Source organism: Panthera onca, chromosome C1, assembly GCF_046562875.1.
Source record: "Panthera onca isolate mPanOnc1 chromosome C1, mPanOnc1 haplotype 2, whole genome shotgun sequence".
NCBI classification, from domain to species: domain Eukaryota; kingdom Metazoa; phylum Chordata; class Mammalia; order Carnivora; family Felidae; genus Panthera; species Panthera onca.
Genome location: NC_138346.1, coordinates 178,737,737 through 178,762,532, shown reverse-complemented (window position 1 = coordinate 178,762,532; position 24,796 = coordinate 178,737,737). Strand labels below are relative to the sequence as shown.

The following is a 24,796-nucleotide window of genomic DNA, read 5'->3' as shown; positions in this document are numbered from 1 at the left end:
TGGAATGTCATGTTCATTCGGGTTAATGAATGGCATGGCCCAGATGGCTTTTCAGGAGGTAACTCTGACCACTGGGTGGAGTATGGGTAGGAGGGGAACAAGGACCAAAGCCAGGAGGCCAGTGAGGTTACTGTGGAGTCTGGACCCGTGTGGTGGGGGTGAAGCTGGGTTGGCACTGGGAGGCAGAACCAGACGCAGTCACTGGCAGACGGGCTGGTGGTGGGGATGGGACGGGAATAAGCAAGGAGGTTTGAATAGCTGGGTGGACGGAGCTGCCGTGTAATGACAAGCAGAAAACAGGAGAAGGAACTGGTTTGTGGGGTAAAATCTCAGGCTGGTGACACTAAATTTGAGACACCTGTTGAATATCCAGGAGCGATGTCAAATAGGTAGTTCAAGTGTGGTGCTCAGATGAGAGGTCTGGGGGGGAAATCTGTACTTGGAGTGTTGGGCTTCTGGGTCATACCTCAAAGCCATGAGAATGGACGAGAGAAGTCTCGAAAGCGACGACATTCAGAGAGGAGTAGAGGAAGAGAAGCTGGGATAAAGGGGCAGAGAGCAGGCAACCACAGAGGCAGGGAGGAGGGGAGCACCAAGAGGAGGATTTCAAGAGGGAAAGGGGGGGATCAGCTGCTCTATCAAGTGTAGCAACTGCTGTGGAGAGAGAGGTCACACAGAGCAGGAACTGAGAGTGTCCTTTGGATTTAGCAACATGGAAGCTACTGGTGACCTTGACAGATTCACTGACCCAGTGAATGACTCAAAAGATGCATAGAGAGGAGATGACAAGCAGAGTGGGTTGGGGAATCAGGGAAAGCTTCTGGAGGGAGGGAAGCTGTGTTTCAGCAGAGTCTTGGATGGGATGGAGGCTGAGTCCTGAGAGACCTAAGTGCTGCCTGCAGGAAGTCGAACTGTACTTGACAAAGCACCCCTGCGGGGAGTAGAGAGTGCCTCCCAGCACTAGAGGGAAAGGGGAGAGGAGTTGGCTCATGTCTCAGGGCTCAGCAGCAGGGAGGCTGCGAAGCGATGACCCTGCCCTAAGGGACAGACCCCACTACCCCCCTCCAACACACACATACAGGTCTCAGAGATGTGTGCACCTCCCTCCCTGCAGAGAAGTCCTGGGAGGTGAGGATTCCAAACCCACAGCCTCAGAGCAATGAAGGGCTCTTAGCACCTGGAGCAGCCAGCTTGTTATAGGTGAGGAAATCTGAGACGCAGAGAGGGGCAAGGGCTTGCTCAAGGGCACACAGCATGCCATTGGTAGAGACAGGTGATCTCCAGTGATTTCCAGTGGTCCTCCCCCAGTGAGTAAAGTCTGAATTCTTAAGCCTGGCATACAAGGTCTTTCATGCTGGGACAAGAACCTCCCCCCAACTTCAGCTCCCACCACCGTTCCTCACACTCTGTGACCCAGTCCTTCGAACATCTAGCACATGCAAGTATATAGTCTCATACAGTCCTTGCAACAACCCTTTGGAGTAGGTGCTATTATTCTCATTGTATAGGTGAGGGAACTGAAGCTCAGAGGAGTCTGGGAACCGTCCAAGGTTGCAGAGCTGAGCCAGCATATTATCTCATGAGTGTCTCCAAAGTTGTCTTTTCCCCACACCCTGCTGCATTCACCATAAAGAGCCCCTCTGCTGGGAAGCAATCCCTGAACTTCCTGGCCCTAAGCTACCTGGGAGCCAGGTCACGTCCTATGACACCAAGTCACTTTTTTAAGTCACTAAAAAGTCCATTGAATGGGACTGAAATAACTGGTGCCACTGAACCACCCGGGCTTCAGCAGCCCGTGCCACACCCGAGTGCCCATAAAGACCCCCAATCAGTTTTCAGGCCAGCCACCCACAGCAGGAGCAGGGCACCTACTGAATCTGTACAGAATCTTCTCCCCTCCCAGCCCTGGCCTCCCAGCCAAACACCTGCCCCTCCCTCACCTGGAGACCACCAGTGGCAGGATCAGCATCTTCAACATCCTCATCAGGAGCTCTCCAGGAAACTGGAAGTAACTAATTTCCTGAAAATGCAGGAAGAGCTGGGGTTATAGCAGGCAGTACCGACCTCACAGCTGCTCCATTCTTTACAACGTTCAAAGCCCTGATTCACCCACCCTCTCTTGTCCAGCACGTGGACAGCAGAGTCCACAGAGGAAGCACTGGCTTTGGAGCCAAGCAGACTTGGGTTCTAATCTTGACCCCCTGTAACTAGCTGTGTGGCCTTAAGCTAGTTACTCGATCTCTCTGAGTTTTTCTCAACTGTAACAAGGGTAACAACTACTTCATAGGATCATTTGGAGGCTTAAATGAGAGGAGGTACATAAAGCACCTGGCAGAGTGCCTGGATGAGAGTAAGTGTTCAGTAATCACAGTAAATGACAGCTCTCCTCCACCTCTGCACCATTCATCTGCCCATTCATGGTATAATTCATGTAGCAGATGGTAAGTGGCAAGAGGACAGGGCCATATACTGTTCACACGTTCATTCAGCCCATATGGCCAAGCATCGTGCTGGGTACCCCAGAATGAATTAGGCACAGTTCCTGCAACGGAATTCTCAGTCTAGTTTATGGGGAGACTGACTCATCCACAGAGCATGACATTCTTGAGTCAGTTTCTTCTTCTGCATTGGGCCCATTCTCTGGTGCCTCCCCACCCCCAACCCATCCTGGCATCATCATGGGTTCTTGCCAGCCTCCTGGCAAAGGAGAGAGAATCGGGTTGGTGGGACACCATCCAGTATAAAGAGACCCTACCGAGCAGAGTTCTTACATTGGCTTCCTCACAGGCCGCTGGGTCTAGCCTACCCTTGGGGCCTTGGATTAGGTCTCCTCGCCCGTCAGCTGTCTCCAGAGTCACATGTCCAGAACCTGACAGCTGAAGTAGAAGGGGTCACTAAGCCCAGCTGAATTTCATATGAATTTCGTATGAACAACAAATAATTTTTTTAAATGTTTATTTATTTTTGAGAGAAAGAGAGTGAGTGAGAGAGTGTGCTACTGGGGGAGGGGCAGAGAGAGGGATACAGAAGATCCAAAGTGGGCTCTGAGCTGTCAGCACAGAACCTGATTCCAGGCTGGAACTCACAAACTGTGAGATCATGACCTGAGCCAAAGTCGGACCCTTAACCACTGAGCCACCCAGGCGCCCCAACAACAAATAATTTTTGTTGTTCACTTGAAATTCAAATTTAACTGAGTGTGCTGTTTTTAAGTTTCTAAATTCAATTTAATTGTTTTGCTATTTCTAGCAAACCATGCTTGAGGCCACCTTCCTGAGGGTAAGGTTGTGGGTGAGGCCGGTACAGGGACTTTCAAGCACCATCCAAGTTAAATTTTTGTACTTGGAACCATTTTTTTTTAAAAACATAACACTTGGTTAATAGTCTGATACTTTGAAAAGCCCCAACTCATAGAATTTTGGTGCTGAGAAAGGGGTTTTAAAGATCTAGTTGAGCTGAGCCAAGAGAGGGAGGGGACTTAGCAGTGACTGTGCAGGACCAGAAATCAAGTCTCCTTGTCCCGTTCTACTGTGGTTTCCAATGAGCCAGAAAGTCTTTAAAAAATAAGGGTGAATGGGAGAGAAACTTCTGAGCCCCATGAGCATGAACAAAAATGCTTTATTGTACCCTTATGTCCGATAGTAGTCTGGCCAAATATAAAATTCTTAGTTTGAAAGAATTTCCCTCCCCCTTGTCTTCTAGATTCTAGAGTTGCTTATGATGTTTGGAACCATTCTTCCTATCCCTTAGCTGAGACTTGTTCTATTCCCTCAGATCCATGGAAGGAATATCTGTCAATTTCCAGTTTTCTGTAATTTTCATGAGGTGATGTCCCACAGGACGAGATTTTCTGATTTTCTTCTTTTTTTTTTTTTTAAAATTCATAGTGGTGTGCATATTTTTTGCTTCTGAGAAAATGTCTTATATTCTCTGTGAAATTTTTCTCTCCATATGTTCTGCTAGCTCTAAAACTCTTATTAGGGAGTTGGATGTTGGACACCTCTGACTTCCTTATATGTTCTTTTATTTTCATCTCTTCTTGTTTTACGTTCTGGGAGATCCCTGCAACTTTATGCTAGCTACTGACATTTTTATCTTGGCTCATAGATCTTGAATTTCAAAACGTTTTTTGTGTTTTTAGATTGTTCTTTCTTTTTGCATCTTGTTCTGTTTTACAGTCACGATATCTTCTCTCACATGTCCAAAAAACTTAAGAAAAGATTTAAATGTTTTTTTCTATTTCCTGCATTGTCTCTGCTTCATAGAGACCCTCTTTTCTGTTTGTTTGGTCTCTTTCTGTTAGATGCTTTGACCTTGGCTTCTGCTCATATGTAAGTGTGAGGCACTAAACTTCTGTGTGCATGAGTGAAGCTTGTCAAGTGATGGCTCCTCAAAGGAAGGTAACAGATGACAGTCTGACTTTTGTACTGGGGATAGGATGGGATGGGGAGGAATCCCCTTGAGAGCAGAATTTGGAGATGTTTTCTCTGAGGCTTCAGTTAGAAGCCTCTTCCTAACTCCAACTAGGGGATGAGGGTGTGTCTAAGCCCAGGTGACAGCAATCTTTGGGGATCCCGCTAATTGGTGGGACGCATGTGCCTCATCACCTCCCCCCCCCCCCCCCCAACACACACAGGTGGGCCTGATATCCCTAAATCAAGCTTCTCTGGCTCTTTGGGACAGGCAGGACAGTAGAGATGGGTGGAAAGGAGTCTCCCCATTACATGAACTGGAGGGGACTTAGGGACCTAACTGCTCTGGTTAACAAAATTCCAGCCAATGCCCCTGATTTCACCTCCATACTTCACGTGGCCTCCTGCAGCTCTGTGCACTTTCAAGTGCAGAACCTTTCTAGAGTCCTCTAAGCCAAAGTGATGTGGCATCTACTTCTACAGACACAGGTTTTAGCTTTCTGTGCTCCTACTAAGTGCGATCATTCAACTCTATCCACTTCCCTTCTTGCCTAATTTATGGTACTCGCTCGACTTCTTTTCTCCACTATCTCCTTTCATATTCTCCTGGGAGTTTATTTCTTTAAACAATTCCATTACTGTAATTTTAGTGGGATTCCAGGAAGGAAAGGAAGATGGATGCAATTGTAAATTCACCGTGGTTTCACCAGAACTCTCAAAATAATCTGTATTTTTTTAATGAGATACTATTTCCAAAGAGAAAATCTGTGATTTTCTAAGTTCTTTTCACAAGTAGGACATTCTTCCATTGTGCAAATTGTTTATGACTTTTGACTGTTGCATAAGCTTACAAAATAAGGGTTTAGTTTCTGAGTCACTGGCAGAGATCACAGAAACAACTCCTGGATTTCAAAGTAAGATGCTGGGAAAGCCAATTCCTGCCAAATAATTGTTCTAAGACTTCACATCCTTTCTTCAATTTATCTGGCAGGTTAATCCAGACCGGAACACATTTGCATTTCCAAGCAGATGGGGCAGGCCGCTTTGGCAAAGGAGGCCCCGGAGGAGCTTGGCTTTTAATGAGAAGCATTCCAATTTGTTTTCACAAAATAATCTTCCTGCAGGAAATATATTTTTTGTTGCTCAGGGAAATTAAAGAAAGTAGATTGCAGATTGTTTGTGCCGTTGCCAGTTTAATTCGGCAAAGAGTCAAGGGTTGTCTCTGTGACAAGCGCTGAACTAGACTCACATTTTGGCTCGTGAAAGCCCATGTGATATTCATCAAGTTAAATTCTGATGGGAGGGATAGACACCTGCACAAAGGGCTCCGAAGCAAGACAGCTGGCAGCTGGTGACAGCAGAAGGCTGAGCGTGGCATGAGTGTGGGAGCAGAGTATTAGTTCAGAGTGAGGCAGGTCTGGAAGAACTTTTATAATATATGGAATATGAGATGGTTCCTGGACATAGGTCGGACTTGGACAGGTAGATAAGGGAGAGGGGAGTGAAGGACCAGCCACTCAGCACCGCTGTAATTCATTCATTCTTCCACATGCTGTATGAATCCTTGTTTATTCTCAAAACAATCCTGGTGGACATACAGTGCCCCCCACTCCTGATGAGGAAAACAAAGCCCAGAAAGGAGACAGCATTTTGCCTAGGGCCTCACAGCCATTTACTAGTAGAGTCAGAGTCCAGGGGTCTGGGAGCCACCACTGCTCCCAGAGTCCATGCTTCTCCCTAAATAGCCGAGAGTGGCTTAACAGTGTTACTGCTGTAATAGGGGCTCAGTTCTCAGGGACGGGGTGTTTCCCTTTTCATGGGGGACCAAATCTGATGCCTTGAGCCCCAGGTGTATTGACACCTGGTATCCATGAGCTGCAGGAAGAGGAAATTTATGAAATAGGGGATCTTCCAAGAGCCCATCAGCAAAGACTCCTTGCACAAACGCGAGACGAGCTACTTTAAGCCCTTTTTCGGCCAGGCCTCATCCTTAGCCTTGTCTTCGGCCTGCCTAGCCCAGTTATAGCAAAAATCCTGCCAAGGCAGTTTAGGGAGAATGCCCCCTCTTTACCTTCAGCAAGAATCCTGCTAAGTTGATTTAGCAGGAATCCCTTCACCCTCCATGTTTCCTCTTAGCAATTTTCTATCTGTTGGCCCCTTACCATGCTCATTGGCTCTAAATCCTCAGCTTTGTTGTGTTCGGACTTAAGCCTGATCTCTCTCTCCTATTCCCATGGTCCTGAATAGTCCTGAATAAAGTCTCCCTTACTGTTACAACAAGTGTCAGAATAATCTTTTCTTTAATGCCGTATGAGTGTCCTTCCCTGTCCCGTGGGAGATGGGTGCCGAGAGGGAAAGGGGCCCTTGCTCAGGCCATCACACAGGCCGGAAACCTGGGGGCCTGCCCTGATTTCCTGCCCTGCATCCAATCTGCCACCACATCCTGAGGGCTCCTCTTTTGGAAACAGGTCTCACAAGTGCCCTGTTCATCATGCTGTAGGTCTCACCCCTGCAGCCACCCTCTCATTTGGTCCCCTGCCTGTATCACTGCCTCAGCTTGCACTCAGCACCAGAATGATCTCTCCAAGCTGAGATCTGACCATTTCACTCTCCTGCCCCAAACTACTCATAGTTGTCCCAGGCCTGTGCTTGGTGATGGGATCCAGAGGCCCGATGGCCCCTGAGCTCCAGCCCCTGCCTCATAGTGTACGTTCCAGCTGCCATGAACAGCCTGCTCCATACATGCCCAAATCTTTCATGGCCCTGCATCTCACTCCTGCTGTTACTTCTGCCTGGCGTACCCTTCCTGGCTCTCTGTTCATCTGAGCTGCTGTAAGAGGTGTTCTCTGATGCCTGCCTTGCATTCTTACACGTCCTCATTCTTCCTGTTCCCATGCCTCTTGGCCCTGTGGTTCTTCTAAGGAGATGTCCTTGCCTCTCACTCACCCGGTGATGCCACTTGTAACCACTTCCTGCACCATTTTATTGGACCTCACTCCAGTCCTGCAGTGTTTTATCACACCTGTGCTACAGATGAGAAAACTGGGACCCAGAGAGGCAGAGTGCCTCACCCACTGTCATGTCACCAGGGAGTCGGGGCGTGGGACTGTGATTCCCAGATCCCTCAGGCCCACACACCCCTCCTCGATGGGGACCCGGTGAAGCTCTGGGTGGCTGACCTGTGGTGATAGGCGACGGGTCCTCAGGAAGAAGCCGAGAAGGCAGCCCACGGTGACAGATAGCACAGACAGGATGAGCAGTCCGTTCCGCTTGCACACATCCCTCCCTCGTGCCAGGACGGCGCCTGGCACCATGGTGAGCCCAGTCTGCTGGCACAAGGCACAGCACCATTCCATGCACGTGAGGCCAGCCGGGGGCTCGGCGTCCCAGCCAGGGGCACTGGCTGCTCAGCAGGCAGGTGGTCAGGGTTGCTAAGCACCAGTCGCCAGCCCCACGGCCATGGCCTGTGTGTCTGCCCCAGAGGGAAGCCACAATCCTATTACCGGCTGCGTCATTAGGAGCCAGGAACAGATCAGGGCCTGGGAAATTAGAGCAGGCCACGTGGTCTGGGGGTTTGGACCTCAAAGCCAAGTGCACCTCTTAAACAAGGGAGGGGCCCAGAGACTTGCAGGAGGAACAGAGGGACACTTGCTCGGTTGGTTTGATTTTTACCCCCACTTCATTCCAGAAAGAACTGAAGGCAAAGCAAGAGGATACTAGCAATCACTAACATTAAGCATTTATCACATAGCAGGTGCTATTCTAGAAGCACGTTACTTGCATTAGCGCATTTAATCTTAATACCGATTCTGAGATGTAAGTACTGATACGTATCATTTTACGGATGAGGAAACTGAGGCAAAGGACACGTGTTGTGCGCCGGCCTGTTCTAGTTGCTTGACTTATGTGAATCATACGGAATCACCCAACAACCCTAAGACTCCAACCTTCATTTTACTGAAATGGAGACCCCAGGAGTGAGAGTCCCTTGGTCATTTTCACAGAGGCAGCAGTAGCAGAGTGGAATTCAGGCCTATGTTGGTTTGATTTCCACCACACGAATAGACAGATGGCTTCAAAAGTGCTCAGCAGTATTATGGGGGCTACAGGATTTGAACCCAGTGGATCTGGGTTCAGACTTGGGGCCGGCCATTCTCTGTGATGTGTATCCCTCAGGTTGCTTTAAGCCTGAAGCTGGGAACCCTGTCAGCTCTCATAGCCTATCATTTTTTAAAATGACACAGCCCAAGGGACCTATTCAATTCCCAGCTCTGCTGTTTACTAGCTGTGTGGCCCCAGGCAAGCCATATAAGCTCAGGGTGCCTCAGTTTCCCCATTTGAAAAACAAACATATTAATAGCATCATTAGCGCTGGTGTGACTTCCCATCCAGAGATTATTTGTGAAAGCAGGGGTGAACTGCACTGTGCCGAGCAGGGCAAAGTGCTGTTAGGATCATCGTCCACATTTAGCCATTTTTGTGAGCAAAGTTTTCTTTTTGCTCTTTTTTTGTGGCCTGGCCTGCCCTTTAAAGCTACAGAGAATTAACTCTAGTCTGTCTCACCAGGAGTCTGTAATCTCATTAGGGGCAGTCAGGCGGCAGCAGGGAGAGCATGCGTGTGCACAAGGGGTCCTCCCCTGACGAAGGGGGGAAGGAGGAAGATGGAGAGGAGAGGGCAAGGAATGGCAGGTAGGGCTGGGGGGTCCAGGCAGAGGGGGCTGTGGTGCAGGCCCTGAAGCTGTGCACAGAGCTCCCGACTGGGAGGGGGACCCCTGGATGTTGGTCCCAACTTAACCAGCTCTGTGACCTTGCCTTTTTTGGGCCTCAGTCTTGCCCTCCTTAGAATGAGAGAAATGGCAGGGGGGTTGGGGTGAGGGCTGTTAGGGGTGTGGTGCCTGTTTGGTTCAGTCGGTGGAGCATGTGACTCTTGATCTCGGGAGTTGTGAATTTGAGCCCCACTTTGGGCACAGAGCCTACTTAAAAAAAAAAAATTAAAAGTCTCAAAAAAAAAAAAAAAAAGGAGAGAAACATCTTCTGAAGGGCCTCTCTTTGCCAATAGCTTCGGGCGGTGAGAGTGAGGTGGCTACCAGTCTGAGAGGTGTTTTTTCTCCAACTGTGATTCTTAAAACCAGGAATTTCCCGATAAACCTTCAACTCCAATGAATGTCTCATTTTCCAATTAACCAGACGGTACAGTTACTGTTGAAAAGAGAAAATATTTGGAGTAGAGATTTGGATTTGTGTTTCAGTCAGTGTCCTGGCCTGGCCTGTAGCCAAGCCACTGATGTAGGTGAATCTTGATCTCAGGGTTCGTGAGATCGAGCCCTGCACGGGAGCCTGCTCAGGATTCTCTCTCTCTCTCTCAAATTAAATAAATAGACTTAAAAAAAATAAAAAATAAAGCGTGCTGAAGCGCTCTCCACTTCAGCTCTAAGACTGATTCCCTTGGAGCCCTCACAACTGCTCCTGCCTCCTGTCCCTCCATTCTGACAGTACCACGACCTGCCTCCCAGACTCTAGGCCTTTCTTTCCATTCTTCCCACTGTCTTCAATAGGTGAAATTATAATTCATTCAAGCAAATGTTTTTATAGCAACGTCTCATGCCACCTCTCTTAGGTACTGGGGACACAGCAATGAGTTGACACAGTATTTACCTTCAGGAAGCTTGTAAGAAAATTTAGGGAACTCTAAGAAAGAACTAATTCACACTAAAGTGTAAGTGACTAATAATGAGCTTACTAAGGATATTTGCAAATCAAATCCAGAGTCCAGGATGAGAACGCTTTATTTATTTTTTATTTTTTTTAAGTTTATCTATTTATTTTGAGAGAGAGAGAGAGAGAGAGAGAGAGAGAGAGAATCCCAAGCAGGCTCCCTCCCATGCAGAGCTCGATCTCATGAACCCTGAGATCATGACCTAAGCTGAAATCAAGAGTCTGGGAGCTTAACTGAGCCACCCAGGTGCCCCAAGAATGCTTTAATAGCTCCCTGTTGCCCACAGAATCAATTGCCTTACAATGTTACTAGATATGCAAATGTTTTCCATAATTAAAAACAAGTTGGGAAATGCTGGATGGAACAAAGTTAAGTTCTTTAGGACAGCTCAAAGCCAGACTGTTCAAGTTCAAACTTTAGGTCTATTTACTAACTGTGTGATCCTGGGCAAACTTCTTGACTTCTCTACAAAATAGGAATGATACATACAATAGTGCCTAGTTCATAGAGTTGTGATGTGGGTCAAATATGGTGATGCATGCTAAGTGCTCAGAGCATCACCTGCTGCCTTGTAGACACTCACAGGCAGTTAGTATTAGTTATACTATTAAGTTTTACAATACTAATATATGTTGGAGGAAGTCACTGAGTAGGGATGCAGAATCTTAGCCCTCTTCTGCAGCAGAGAAGTCCATGGGTCTGGTGTTTGGGGAACACAACTTCAGAACATCCCAGTCTCCCGGATGAAGTCCTTGCTTCTTACGGAAGGGTTTGAGGGCCCCAGGGGCTTGCATTGGCTCACCTCTTCAGGACACCCCCTCCTCCTGCTCGAGAGACCTGGAGCTTCTATAACACCAGCCACTTCAAGTCCCTTAGCCCTGCATTTCTCTTAGGCCTCTACCCCTGTGCTCATGCTATTTCCTCTGCCTGGAATGTTCTTTCCTCTGACTCCAAAGACGCAGGTCCAATGCCCCATCTTCCTTGAAGCCTTCCCTAATTATCCCAGATACAACATTCCTTCTTTCCTCCTATTCAGGCCCTTCTGCTGTCACCACCTGAGCATGAACCCTGGTTCCCTTTTAAGTGGCTCAGACAAGGAAATCAATATCTATGAGAATGGAGTGAAGTCTCTGTTACCATGTGACTTGAAAACACCTTGAGGGTTCACCTTCAAAGTTGAAGGCTTAGACTGGGGGCTCAAGGGGCACCCCAAGGAGCAAGGAGTTGCCCTCCAGAGCAGCTGAAACTGATGGGCAGCGAGAAGCCTGAGAGATGCTTCCTAGGAGACTTGAGCTGCACAGATTAAGATGCTCTGGGCAGGGAAGATAAAGAATGTTGTGAAAAACGAGCCCAATCCAGTTGAGTGGAAGTGTAATGCAACGTAAAGAAAAATGCAGCCCATGTGAGCCGTACTCAAGTACAGCTGCTCTGCTCCGCAGAAGGGAGTTTGCAGGCAAGCCGTTGCCACTGTAACAACTCTGCGTCGGGCGTGGTGGCAGGCACCAAGGTGGATTTATTTGTTAGTGAGTGATGATTCTCCAGTGCCAGCAGAGGGGTCAGTTCAGCCCGGGGTGGTGGGGGTGAGAAGGCTTCCTGGAGGAAGGGTCATTTAGCCAGAGGCCTGAGTAAACCACGAGTTAACCCAAGGAAGGGGGTGCTGGTCAACAGGGAGACAAGAGGAGAGCCTGTTCTGAAAGAGGAGCCCCAGCGGGAGGTGCAAGAGCTGGCTCTGGAACCTGCAGGGGAGCAGTGTGCTGGGGTGGCCAGTGGGCCTGGGGCCTCACCCCTTCCTCCATGTATCGAAATGAGTTTGGGTTGAGCTGTCTGAGCTCCTAGCTGGGTTATGGTGATGACAGCTCTGGGCTTGTTGGCTGCTTTTCAGAGACATACCAGAGGTGCCTTAATCTCCTCCCTGAGAAGCCTTCCCAGCCTAGTCTAGGCTGGGTCCTTCCGGGAAGGTTTTCTGTGGACAACTTGCCCATCTTGGTGTGGATTCCTGTGAGCGTTAGTCACTGAGAGGCTGTCCTGACCTCTGCTGAGGCTGGTCCTTTCCCATGTTTGCCTCAGACAGTGGGGTAAAGTGACTCTTATGTTGCTGTCCTTCTTCCCTTTACAGCCACTCCTTTCTAGACTGTTCATCTATAGAAATTGGGCCTGAGCACCCATGAAACCACTTAGCTGCTGTTTGTTGAGCACCTACTATGTGCCAGGTTCTATCAAAGAGCCATGAACCAGAGGGAACCAGTGAGCAACTCAGTCCCGCTACAAACACTCGCTGAATCAGTCAGGTATTGGGGTTACAGGGTAAGGGCACAAATTCTGGATCTGCGTGATCACACTATATACATTCAAATTAATGAAAATTAGATGGTTTAAAATTCAGTTCTTTGGTTGTAGTAGCCACATTTCAAGGACTCAATAGCCACGTGTGGCTAGTGACCACCATATTGAGCAGTTACAGAACATTTGCATTATCACAGAAAATTCTTTTGAACTTTCTGGAGTCACAATGAGCCAGATTCAAATCTCAGGTCATTCCCTTGGAAGCTATGTGACTTTGCCCGAATTTGTAAACCTCTCCAATACCTATACATTGCATTATACTTCCATTCATTTGAATATAATAGCTGGAGCAAAGTGTAAAGTTAAAACCCTCAGCAAGTTCAAATTCCAATTCCAAATTAATTAGGACTCTGGTTAGAAAATAACAGGAAACTGGGACACCTGGGTGGCTCAGTCGGTTAAGCGTCTGACTTCGGCTCAGGTCGTGATCTCACGGTCCAAGAATTTGAGCCCTGTGTCGGGCTCTGTGCTGACAGCTCAGAGCCTGGAGCCTCTTTCGGATTCTGTGTCTCCCTCTCTCTCTGCCCCTCCCCCGCTCATGCTCTGTCTCTCTCTGTCTCAAAAATAAATAAACGTTAAAAAAATTTTTTAAAGAAAATAACAGGAAATTAAATCAAACTGGCTTAGGTAAAAAGGAAATTTATACGCAGGCTGATGACATGGTTTGTGAAGCCCAGTGCAAAGGGAACATGTGGAGATTTTTGTTCAAAAAGCAGGAAAAAAGTGCATTAAATGTACTAAAATATGAAGCATTTTCTTTCTTCCACAGTCTCTCTCTCAACTTATTATGGTGGATTTTTTTTGGCTTGTTTTTTATTTTTTGTTTTTTTGTTTTTGTTTGTTTGTTTGTTGTGTTTGCTATTTAATGTCATTCTGAAATAATAAAAATTAAAAATTTAAATTATTAACATGAATTTTCCTGTTCACCTTTATATTTGCAGCTCCACTCTTAAATGCAAATAGAGGAGCATTTATCTTGTATGCAGAGTCACCAAAAGGACACAATTTTTATTTAGAAGCCCATACATGTATATATATTTTGTTCTTAACCGGAGCAGTGGAAACACCATACAAAATGAATTCAACTGTCTTTGTCTCTTGACACATAAACATTCTACCAGTCAGTACATTCTTTACCCTTGGCTTATGGGTGGGGAAGGACTGAAAAGCAAAGGAACTATATGGGTATCCCTTTCTCTTCTATATCATTTTCAGTATCAGTGGTTGGCCAGAACAGGAAAATTACACCAGTAAGAAAGGATATGGTAAGGTTCCTTGACCGTTTGCCTTTCTTATAACACCACTGTCTCCTTTCTGTGTTCAAAGCAAGTTCTGGTTTGAGGAAAGCATGGGTTTTCATGGCTGACAGCACCCCTGCTTACTCTGCTATAGACATAACATGCTTTCCTTGGACTTGCTTTGAGTCTTGCTGAACGTCTGTGTGTGGCCAGCTTACCAGAATTCTGAGCTCATGGGACACCACATACACTAACACAAGCAGAGGGGCAAGAAACTGGGCGGGTTCATTTATACTGCACACATCTTCTCTGCTCACATCATGCTCCACTGGCCTGTCCAACTTTGCTTATAAAACACAAATTCAAAGATAAATTATTAAGAATTCAGAGATGGTGACAGCAGAGCATTAAACCAAGCACAGGACCCTTCAGATGCCCATGGAACTGATCCCATTTATAAGACTGGATGGTGAGGTCTTCACAGAACTCAAGGGCAAGAGCAGAGTTGGGCTGCAAAGACCATATGAACTCGGTTCTCAATTGTTGACAGAATTCTCTCTCTCCTTTCTGCATGACTGATCCATTCATTCATTCCTCATCAGCATGTTTATTAAGAGGTGGTATAAAATAGTGATTAAGAGCACAGCCTCTGGAACTAGATGACTTGTGTTTGAATCCTGGCTCCCAGACCAACTATCTGTGTGACTTTAGACAAGATACCCTGTGTCTCAGTTTTCTCAAGGAATATGGGGATAATAACGTCCTATCTTCTAGGATTGTTATGTGAATTAAATGAATTACATGGGAGAAGCACTTAGGACACTTGTCTGATCATAAGCACTATATACATGGTCCTTTTATTATCACTACTATTACATGCCACACATATTCAAGGGGTAAAGCAACAAACAGAAATAGACAACAATCTCTGCTCTCATTGAGCCTACATTTTGGTGATGATATTTGTGCTAGATTGTTCTTTCTGTAATGGAGAGATGGAGCATTTCTGCTACTGTGCTGATCCTCGTGGAGGAAACATGGCTACCAGCAGCTCTGTTTCACTCCAAATCCAAAACTCCCAGGGAAGATTCTGATTGGCTCAGTCTGGACCAATCACCTGTGGCCAATAGGGGCAGGGGGTAGGGTCACATTGTTTAAAATCGCCATTTCTATGGTAACCCTGTAGCTGTGTGTGGGAGCAGTTAGAGAAGTGGATATACTGTGCAGACACAGCAAAATATCTAGTACATCATGCTAGTCACTCACCTCTTGGCATATCATGCTTAACCTTGGGTTTCTTTTCTTTCTTGTATAAAATGCTCAACTTCTCCTGTAAGGCTGCTCCAGAGCTTGGGACCAGCTGCCCAAGGTTCACCATTGCTCTGCCTTCTCTGATGTCTACCCTTCCCCTGCATGACCCATCTTGCTTCACAGCAGGCATAGAAGAGACTGCAGACCACAGTTGGTCCAGGTGATTTCTCACTGCTTTCCAGCCCACTCCTTCTCACTTGTTTGGGCCCATACAGCCAGCAAAATCAGGGATTGAGGGTTCAAAACCCAGGCTTAAAGCCCACAGGGAGCCCCAGAGATATTCTGCTCCACTCTCTGATGCTCAGAGAAGGAAAGAAGACTAGGCAGGGCTACTTGGAAATCAGGTGCCAAGTCAGGAACAGAACTGGAGTCTCCCCCTTTCTACTCAGTTCTCCGTAAACCCAGAAACACTTCTCAAAGAATCCTGTCATTTTTCAGCCTTTATGGTGCAGAATTGCCTCCACCTAGGAGGCTGCATGGCAGTAACTGAGTAGAGCCTCTTGGGGAGCAACAGCCTCCACTACCAGCACTTCCTGTACAGCCTGATCAGGCTCTTGCTCTCTGCTGCCTCTGGCGGCCAGATGATCATGTCCTTTGGGAAGGTGCTGAGGTTAGCAGTTGCTGAATGGGAGAGGCAGGATGGGGGACACAGGATAGCTGTCTGCAGAGCCATAGTGGCCGGTGACTGGGGAAAGGATGATCTTGGGCAGATGGGACCACAGATGTTAGGGAATCAGATTAAGGAATTGAACAAGAAATGGAGTGAGCTTTGGTTTCTCAAAAAAGTCAAAATAAAAGCGAGCAATGCACGGAGGCTCTGAGCAGAGGATGCATGTTCTGACACTGAGGAATGCTCTCAGTAAGTCACTTGACCTCCTTGAGCTTTTGCTTTTTCAACTCAAAGATGACTCCTTCCTTCAAGAGGCTATAAAGTGCTGCAGAACAGGCAAACACCATGGTGAAAGCAAGGGCTTTGGTGTTAGACAGACTGGGATTTAATTCCTAGCCCCACCATTAACTACCTGTGCAACTTTTAGGCATGTTGCCTCACTGCTCTGAATCTCTACTTCCTTGTCCATGAAATGAGAATATTAATTATACCTAACTCATAGGGTTTGGGGGAAGTTTAGAATCTTACATGAAAAATAATTCATGAGCTTGGTATGTAGTAACTGCTCAATAAATGGTTGCAAGATATAGAGACCTCAATTAGGAAAACTCAAGCAGAAAGAACAACTTATTCAAAAGCTTTTCTACCTTCCCTCCTTCCTGTCACATCACTGTTTCTAAGGCCTAACTCCTCAGCATTTTGGAATCTGACAACCATAAATGTTTAAAGATGCAATGGTCTCCCTCTAGAAGTAGTAAACTCCTTGTTCCCAGAGAAAAACAAACAAAAGCTAGATGACATCTTGGGGGCACATAGCAGAAGGGCTTCAAGCAACTGATGGGATCAGGGTGAGGGGAGGAAGGCACTGGGCTATAGGCCCTCAACGATCTTTTCCAGACCCTCTCTCCCATAGTGGGCAGTGACCACTGAAAAGTCTCATGTGGGGAATGCTAAGAAAAATCCTGCTGAGAACTGGTCCCCAGGAAAGCCCATGATTAACAGATCCCTCCACACCATCAGGAATGTTTGTGTTCAGATGATTTCCCCTTCTCAGAGCTGAGGGTGGGGGCTGATCCTACAAGAAAACATGGTGCAGATAGCTGGCCCAGAACCCTTCAGTCAGAGCCTGGCTAAAGAGGGATCTGCAGTAATCATGGAGAATCTTCAGACCAGAGATGGGCCTTTGCAAGGGCAGGAGTGAGGAGCTCAGGAGAACAGCCCATTAACCTTCCCTCCCAGACCTCACCCACCTAGACCAGTCTCCAGAGCTGGGCACAACCACAGACCAGTCATCTGATTAAGTGATCCTCTAGGAGCGAGGGGATGAAGCACAACCCCTTGGGGGGCATGGCAGAGTGTCTGAGGAAGTTTTGCTTTAAAAAGCATGGTCAAGGGAAGCCTGGGTGACTTAGTCAGTTAAGCTTCGGACTCTTTGATTTCAGCTCAGGTCATGAACTCACAGTTGGTGGGTTTGAGCCATGTGGGACTCTACACTGATAGCGGGGAGGCTGCTTAGGATTCTCTGTCTCCCTTTCTCTCTGTCCCTCCCCTGAGTGTGCTCTCTCTCTCTGTCTCTCTCTCTCTCAAAATAAATGAAAAAAAAAAAAAACATAGTCAATATCCTAATTTTATTTTTGGAAAATAAACACAAATCCTCTCTTTTTTTTACTACCTGAACAACAGAGTTCAACAAAATGTTCTTGACTAGTGAGGCTGTTTCTACCTAACCCCACCAGCCATGAAAATTCCCAAGGTTGGGGGAGAGGAGAATATTCCCCTGTAAGGTTCACATCATTATCTCTGGGAAATGTGAAATTTTTCTGTTCCTCTGAAGAAGGTATGTGTTTAAAATGGTCAAGTACTCTGATCTAGACTAAGTAATATTTTATAGAGGGAGGAAGAGATGCCAGCAAAGGAAAGGGACTTACCTAAGGTTAAAAGTAAACTGGCTCTTGGGGCATCTGGGTGGCTCAGTTGGTTAAACATCTGACTCTTGATTTCAGCTCAGGTCATGATCTCACAGTTCGTGAGTTCGAGTCCCACGTCAGGCTCCATGCTGACAACATGGAGGCTGCTTGGGATTCTCTCTCTCCCTCTCTCTGCCCCTCCCCTGCTTACCCATATGCTATCTCTCTCAAAATAAATAAACAAACATAAAAAAAAGTAAACTGGCTCTGACTTGTAATTAAATCTCGTTTTATCTCATTGTTAAGTCCAGAGCTTGTTAATGCCTTGATTGGTTGATTGATGGTGAATGTGGCACTTGAGGATGACAATATGGGCAACAGTGCTAAGAACTATTAGTCATTAGCTTAATGATCAAGAGGTCAAGATCAGGGATTGACTCCTGCTGGGGTGAGTAAGGCTGGCTTGACTCTCTGACCACTGATAGCATCCAAACTCTTAGGAGGGTTCTGAGTCAGGGCAATTTTGCTCTAGCAAAGGGATGTTGTGTTTCCCTTAGCCCCAAGCTATAATCAATAAAATCTAAGGATGCCACAATTAAAAACAGAGGTCTTGTGGTGCCTGGGTGACTCAGTCGATCAAGCATCTGACTTCGGCCCATCTTGCAGTTTGTGAGTTGGAGCCCCGTGTTGTCATGCTCTCAAGATTCAATGCCGTCGAGTATAGCTGTAATTTATTTTTTAATTTGCTATAAAGCATTCTTGTTATGAATGGAGTATTATTTATTTATCAAGCCTTGTTGATGGACATTTATGTTTTTTCCAGTTTTTGATTACTATGAACAATGTCACGATCAACATTCTTGAATGTTTATATGCACATGTGCAAGACTCTCTCTAGGTTACATACATAGCAATGGAATTATTAGGTCATAGGTTAGGCAGGTGTTCAACTTTACTGGGTAATACCACCTGTTTTCCAAATGACTTTTACCAATTGATGCATTCATCCACAATGTGTGAAAGTTCCCATTGCTATACATGATCTCCAACATTTGGTATTGATTAATTTTTAACTATTGCTAATCTGGTAGGTGTGAAATAGTATTACATTAGGGTGTATATTTGCATTTCCCTGATTACTGAAATTAAATATATTTTAATGCGTTTGTGAGCCATCTGTGTTTCCTCTTCAGTGAAATTTCTGCTCATTTCTTTTGCCCATTTTTAATTGGGTTGTTTGTCTTTTCACATGTTCTTCATACAATCTGAATATTTATTAACCCATCATTTATATCTGTTTCCTGTTTATGGCTTATCTATATCTTTAGGTATAATTTTTAACATAATCTAATATATCAACCTTTTTCTTTATGATTTGTCTTTTAAAAATCTTCCCTATCCTAATAAATTTACTTTTCAATGTAAATTTCTAAGAGTTATGTATTTTTACTTTTCTCATATATATCTGACCAACCTGGTTAAAGGCTAATGTAAGAGTCAAAAATTATGTTTCCCTTAGGGTAGCAAATTATCCCATTACTGCATATTGAAAAATCTATCCTTTCACCTTGAATTAAAATGCCTTCTCTGTAATAAAAAATCAAGTTCTTTATATATTTGAGTCTGTGATACCTTTGTCAATACCACTCTGTCTTAACTACTGTAAGTTTATAATAATTCTTGATTATTTGCCAAGCAAGTCTCTTTGTCTTTTTCTTCCTCTTCAGGAATGTATAGGTCTTCAAAAAAGTCATGAAAAATTTAGACAAAAACTTGTCAAGTTCCAGAAAAAGAAATTCTGATTTTTATTATAATTGCATGGAAATTATTGATCAATTTGATAAACTTGGCATCTTCATGATACTGAATCTTCCAATTCATGAGCCTTTGCATTTATTTAGATATTGTTTCAATTGTCTTTATCATTTTTCTCCATAAGTGTTGAATATCTGTTTTTTAGATCTAGTCCTATAAATTTTATAGTTTTTGATACTATTGTAAATAGTTTCCTGTTTTATTGCGTTTTCTGTTTATGGTGGATAGAAATAAATTTATTTTAAACCTGGATTTTGTATCCTGTTGACTTACTAAATTCTCTTATACTTTAAGATGTTCTGTGTACACAGGCATATTATGAGCAAATAATGATAGCTTTGCTTCTTCCATTCAGTCCTTATACATTTTGTATCTATTTTATTTTATTTTATTTTATTTTATTTTTATTTTTTTATTTTTTGTCTACTGCCATGGTTAAGACCTCTAGTACAAAGCTGAATGAAAACTCATGATTTGCAGGCATCCGTGTCTTGTTCCTGATCTTAAAGAGAAATATTTTCAACATTTTGGTGTTAAGTATTATTGTTATAGGTCCTCTTCATCAGATTAAGGGAGTTCTCTTTTATTCTTAGTTTGCTAAAAGGGTTTCTGGTTTTTGGATTTTTTACATGCATGTTTCTTAACTTCCCAGCATAAGGTTTTCCTATTTATCTTTTGTTATTTTTTTGAAAAACTTTACTTAGGTATAATTTACATACTGCATGATTCACCCCTTTAAACATACAATTCAATGGTTTTTAGTAAATGTACTAAGTTGTGCAATCATCAGCACAATCCAATTTTAGAACATTTCCATCATCCCCAAAACACCCGTCATGCCATCTTTCATCAATCCTCATTCCCATACCCAGCCCCAGGCAGATACTAATGTGCTTCCTGTCTCCATAGATTTGCCTTTTCTACGCATTTTATATAAGTGGAATCATACAGTAGGTGGTCTTTTTTTCATTTGACTTCTTTCATTTAGGGTAATATTTTTGAAGTTCATCCATGTTTGGAGCATGTTATGTAGTAGTTCATTCATATCAGTAGATCATTCCTCTCAGTGGTGAGTAGTATTATTTGTATGGACAGCATACATTTTGTTTTTCGAATTAATGTTGCTATGAGCAATATCTATAGCAACATAGACTCTCATGTACAAGTCTCCCTGTGGACACATGTTTTCATTTATCTTTAATAGACATCTACAAGTCAAATGACTAGGTTGTTAAAAATAAATTTATGTTTAACTTTCAAGAAACTGCTAAACTATTTTCTAACGTGGATGTACCATTTTTAATCCCTGCCAGCAATGTATGAGGGTTCCAGTTTCTTCACATCCACTCTCACAGCTATTATTGTCTTTTTTTTTAAGTTTACTTGTTTTGAGAGAGAGAGAGAGAGAGAGAGAGAGAGAGAGAGAGAGAGAGAATGCTAAGCAGGCTCCATGCTATCAGTGCAGAGCCTGATGTGGGGCTTAAAATCACAAACCATGAGATCGTGACCTGAGCCAAAAATCAAGAGTCTGATGCTTAACCAACTCTTAACAACCCAGGTGCTCCTGTCTTTTTGATTATAGTCAACCTGGTGGTTTTGAAATGGCATCTCCTTATGGTTTTCATTTGCATTTGCCTAATGGCTAATGATGTTGACCACCTTTTTAACATGCTTATTAGCTATTTATATATCTTCTTTGGTGAAATGTCTATTCAAATCCTTTGCCTATTTGAAAAATCGGGTTGTCTTCTTCTTGAACTCAGTTAAGTTCTGTATATTCTGGATCTAAGACCTTTATCAGAATAATGAATTGCAAATATTTTCTCCCAAGCTGTGGCTTATCTTTTTATCTTTTTAATAGTGTCTTTTAAAGTATAAACATTTATTTTATTAAGTTTGATTTATCAATTCCTCCTTTTATGAATCTTCTTTTAGTGTTACATCCAAGAACTCTTTGCCTAATCCAAGGTCAGGAAGATTTTTCTCCTATGTTTTCTTCTAAAAGCTTTATAGTTTTAGCCTTAAATCTTGTCTGCTCCATTTTGAATTGATTTTTGTGTGTGATGTGGTGAAGGGTCTAAACTCATCTTTTTGAATGTAGATATCCAATTGTTCCAGCACCATTTGTTGAAAAGCTTATTATTGATTTTTAATAACTCTTGTGAACAGAGAATAAAGAGTTATGACAGTAAGCCTTTGAGGTTTGTAGAGATGTGCTTTATGACCTGTTTGATTTTCATGTTCACATTTTCATGTATTTGGGAAGGATGCCTATCCTGCAGATGGTGGTGCCGTGTTATATGTACATCTACGAAATCAAACTTGACAATCCGTTAGTTCAAATCTTCTATATCTGTACTTCTTTTTTGTGTCTGTTTGAGCTATCAGTTACTGATTGAGGCATGTTAAAATCTACTGATGTGATACCAGGTTTGTCTTTTTCTTCTTGTCCTTTCAATTTATAATTTATAAGGAGTGCCTGGCTGGCTCAGTTGGTTGAGTGTCCAACTCTTGATTTTGGCTCAAGTCATGATCCCAGGGTGGTGGGATTGAGCCCTGCATCAGACTCTGCACTGGGTATGGAGCCTGCTTAGTATTCTCTCTCTCTCTCTCTCTCTGTCTCTCTCCCTCCCTCCCTCTCTCCCTCTGCCCCTCTTCTCTGCTCACACACGCTCTCTCTCTAAAATAAAATGAAAAAAATTGTAATTTATAGATCTTAAGGCTGTATTATTAACTTTCATTAACTTGTAATCTGATCATTTTGTCATTAGGTGATGACCCTTTTTATCTCTGGCAATATTTGTTTGCTTTAAATTCTATTTTGTCTGATATTGGTATCTTTCAGGGAGAAAGTCCAGGGACTGTACACTTGGACGCTTTGACTGGTGAGATAATAAATACTGCCTAAAACATAGTTAGCTTCTCTGCACAACACCTTTCCTCCCTCCCTCCCTCCCAGCCAGGCTCACATCCTTCTACTAATCTAGGGGCATCTTCATTGAAAAGGCAGCATCTTTCCCTTGGGATGCCAGAGAACACTAACAATTTTAAAAGGTCATTCAAGTCATTTGTTGTTTGGTATAAGGAAGCCAAACATGACAGAGAGAGAAGGTTCTGTCTTTTGAAGCCAGACAGAACTAGAAAACTTCAGTATGCCAATAGAGGTAGGCATATGTCCTAAAGGAAGGTGAAACATTTTAGATTCTAGATTCCTTGTGTATGGCACAATATCTCCACATATGTAGAACATAAAGCACAGAAACTGATGGCCCAGCCAGCTTTTCCTGCAATCCAACCTGGACTCAACAGAAAGGCATGGGCCGTCATATTTAACAGACTCTGAGGCAGTCGGACAGGTCAGGCAAATGGGAGTGAGGCTTTCTCCCTACCCAGACGTCATCCCTCACATACCTAAGGAAAGAGCACCTCCTTCTCCTCACTGGTGGAGGCTGAATAACTTTCTTGGGCTTGAGAGGAGACATCTGTACTCTGAGAGAAATAAAATTTCCTAATGTGGATGAAGGCCTTGGTCTCAACCAAAACACCAGTAGAAAACCCACTTATTCAGCACTTATTCTGTGATGTGTACTTGGCATACATGATTTCCTCCAGTCTATACAGCACCCCTGTGAGGAAGATATTATTATCATTATTTCACAAATGAGAACACTTAAACCTGTATAAATCAACCTTCCAATGGGTAGTCAGCTAGTAAGCTGACCCTAGTCAGCAAACCCTAGTCAGCCAGGGTTTCGATCCCAGCACTTCTTACCTTCCTGTTTGAAGGAGAAACCAGAGCACCTGGCTTCTGCAGAGAAGAGTTTTCTTTTTTTTTTTTTTATTTTTATTTAAAAAAATTTTTTTTTTTAATGTTTATTCATTTTTGAGACAGAGAGAGACAGAGCATGAATGGGGGAGGGGCAGAGAGAGAGGGAGACACAGAATCGGAAGCAGGCTCCAGGCTCTGAGCCATCAGCCCAGAGCCTGACACGGGGCTCGAACTCACGAACCGCGAGATCGTGACCTGAGGTGAAGTCGACCTGAGGTGAAGTCGACCTGAGGTGAAGTCGACCTGAGGTGAAGTCGGACGCTCAGCCGACTGAGCCACCCAGGCGCCCCAAGAGAAGAGTTTTCAATCGACAAAGAACAGCCAGGAGGGCAGACTGGGGAGGGGATGGAGGTGTGGCCACCTTCCCTCCTACTTCCTTCTGAGCCAGGTGCTTGGTACAGGTACAAGGGACATCAAAGTGGCACAGTGGGCTGGGAGTGATGGGAAGATAGATGTAAATCCTGCTCCACCACCCTACCCCCTATCAGCTGGATGACACTGGGCGAGTCACTTAACTTCTCAGGAGCCCAGTTTCCTCATCAGTAGGATAAGGGTTACAGTTAATACAATAACAGTAGGATTAATAACAGTTCCTGGTTCAGAGGGTGCTTATGAGCATTAGACAGCACTGTGCACGAAAGCACTGTGTTCTATGTTTCCTTAGATGCTGTATTTGTCTATTGGGCATCCATTCATCACAGGGCCGACTACATTAACTACAGTTTCTTGTATTCTTGATGCTCCAGCATTTGGGGGCTTTACAGATGCAGGAAGACACCGCTTGTCCCAGAGCTAGCTAATTCCTAAAGACGATGTCAACCTACCCATAAGCTTGCCTTTTATAAGCAAACCAGTGAGTCCTGAGTCTATTCTCCATTACCCACCTCCTTATCTAACCCTCACACACCAAGCCCTAAATCATCCTGGGGCTGGGTCCCAGGCAACTAGAGACCACCCTTATAGCCCAGAGCCTGCTAGAATTATTCAAACTGCTTACCCTGCCTGCCTTTCCTGAAGAAATCCCAATATAAAGGCTCTGGCCTAGACTTTTCCCTCACTCCTGTCTCCCGACCAACACTGGTTCTTTCCCAGTGGCCCTGCCCTGCGCCATGCAGTGGCCCCCTCTCTGGGATCTGTGAACATAATGAACATCTTTCTTTCAAGCTGTGTTCTCATTTCCTCCTGCTGTGGCTACATGGACTTTACTGGACCATATACAGCATGCACATTCTTAGAACAGGTTGGCGGTTTCGGGCCTGTGGCAAATTTTCAATAATTGTTAGCTGTTACTGATACTCTTACTGTTATTATTCTAAGCCAGGTCTCTCTCTATTAATTCTGCCACCATAGACCTTTCTGAGCTTTAGTTCCCTCAGGCTACCAGTGTGAATTCATGATACCCCAACCTCCGTGGGATGGTTTTGAAGATCCAGTATGTAAAAAGTAAATATTAGTTTATTTTCTCTTTTCTTCCTCTTTCTCCTTCTAGAGGCTTGAGAGAGAGAGAAAGGGGTTATCTTTTTTTTTTTCTTAAGGTTTATTTATTTATTTTTGAGACAGAGAGAGAGAGCACAAGTAAGTGAGGGGCAGAGAGAGAGGGAGAGAGAATCCCAAG

General features: G+C 44.5%; 1 protein-coding gene across 6 annotated transcripts in view; it reads right to left on the bottom strand.

Annotated features, from left to right (window-relative positions):
- The window catches only part of SLC1A7 (solute carrier family 1 member 7), a 44,387-nt gene extending 36,385 nt beyond the window's left edge, over nt 1–8,002 (bottom strand). Inside the window, exons 1-3 of one of the 6 annotated variants that reach the window (XM_060626275.2) lie at nt 7,592–8,002; nt 2,772–2,876; nt 1,941–2,020 (exon numbers count right to left, since the gene is read on the bottom strand). In XM_060626275.2, coding sequence (XP_060482258.1) covers nt 1,941–2,020; nt 2,772–2,876; nt 7,592–7,768 — 362 coding nt within the window. In that variant the 5' untranslated portion in view covers nt 7,769–8,002. The remainder of the gene's footprint in view (nt 1–1,940; nt 2,021–2,771; nt 2,877–7,591) is intronic. The other 5 variants (XM_078451898.1, XM_078451899.1, XM_060626273.3 and 2 more) reach the window with 5 other exon arrangements.
- Between the last annotated feature and the right edge of the window lie 16,794 nt (nt 8,003–24,796).